The sequence below is a fragment of the Arachis hypogaea genome, chromosome 20 (genome assembly GCF_003086295.3).
Source record: "Arachis hypogaea cultivar Tifrunner chromosome 20, arahy.Tifrunner.gnm2.J5K5, whole genome shotgun sequence".
NCBI lineage: Eukaryota > Viridiplantae > Streptophyta > Magnoliopsida > Fabales > Fabaceae > Arachis > Arachis hypogaea.
In genome coordinates, this window is record NC_092055.1 from 18,589,576 (window position 1) to 18,590,625 (window position 1,050).

At 50.0% G+C, this 1,050-nt stretch overlaps 1 protein-coding gene across 1 annotated transcript; it reads right to left on the reverse strand.

Annotated features, from left to right (window-relative positions):
- Positions 1 to 322: 322 nt before the first annotated feature.
- LOC140182989 (uncharacterized) lies at positions 323 to 787 on the reverse strand. Its single transcript, XM_072230975.1, has one exon. It carries the CDS (start codon positions 785 to 787, stop codon positions 323 to 325), a length of 465 nt encoding a protein of 154 aa, XP_072087076.1.
- Between the last annotated feature and the right edge of the window lie 263 nt (positions 788 to 1,050).

Below are 1,050 nucleotides of genomic sequence, written 5' to 3' on the forward strand. Positions count from 1 at the left end.
ACTAAACCAACAACTACACATCGACCCCGGTCCCCGTGGTGACATTGCCCTGTGGATAGCTCTGACGTTTGTGTCCTGGTTGCCTGCACAGACAACATCTCTTGGGTCTGTTTGGATCAGCCTCATCCATACTAGTCCGAATCCTGGTGGTCCTAGGACGCCCCTCACTCGCACATCTCTTGGTGGGATCTAGTATGACTGTGGGTCCATCATACGGTGGCAAAAAATCCTCGGGGATGGGCAGGGTGAATCCTATCCGGTACACACTGAACACCGAGCTAAGATGATACACTTGGTGGACATACGACTGCCAAGTGAGTCGTTAATACGCACAACATGCTAAGGCATGAGAGCAACGATAATGAAGTGCCTGAAAATATCTGCAATCACATGTCTGAGCTATGAGTGACACTCTGTAACTACCAAGTGAGAATGACCCAGTAGGAGTGGTCTCCGAGACGGTGAACTCAGAATTATCTCTATCATACAAAGTCACCGTGAAGCACCTCGACGTCTTCAGATTAGCCTCTATAGACTTCACTAGATGTTGACTGAACTGCTGTCCAGTTCCCAGCTGGGCCTCTGCCTCTCTCCCCTTGCGAACGAATAGCTCTGCCAACCTCCCGTAAGTGGCCTTCACTAGTGAGCACACCGGAAGGTTCCTGACCCCCTTCAGGATGGAATTAACACACTCGGAGATATTCATCGTCATGTGTCTGAATCTCCCACCCTCATCCCGATGCTGAGTCCACAACGAATAGTCAATCTTGTTAGCCCAGTCATACATGGCAGGGTCTTCAGACCGCCAGAATATCAAACCAGTAATATAATTCCACCTCAGTCTTGGCAAACACTGCAATCACAAGAAGCCTCCTTGCATCCTTACCCGTAAAGGTGAGGGCAAAATTTGAGGCCACATGTCGAATACAGAATGTACGGTATGCAGCAGGTGGTAGCCAACCTCCGTCGGGAGCCTCAAGTGTAGCCTTGATACCGTTATGCCTATCTGATATCACCAGGATACACGATTGCGGGGTCACGTACTGGCGG

Coding starts and splice junctions, on each gene's coding strand:
- LOC140182989 (XM_072230975.1), bottom strand. CDS start 787: ATGTATGACTGGGCTAACAAGATTGACTATTCGTTGTGGACTCAGCAT.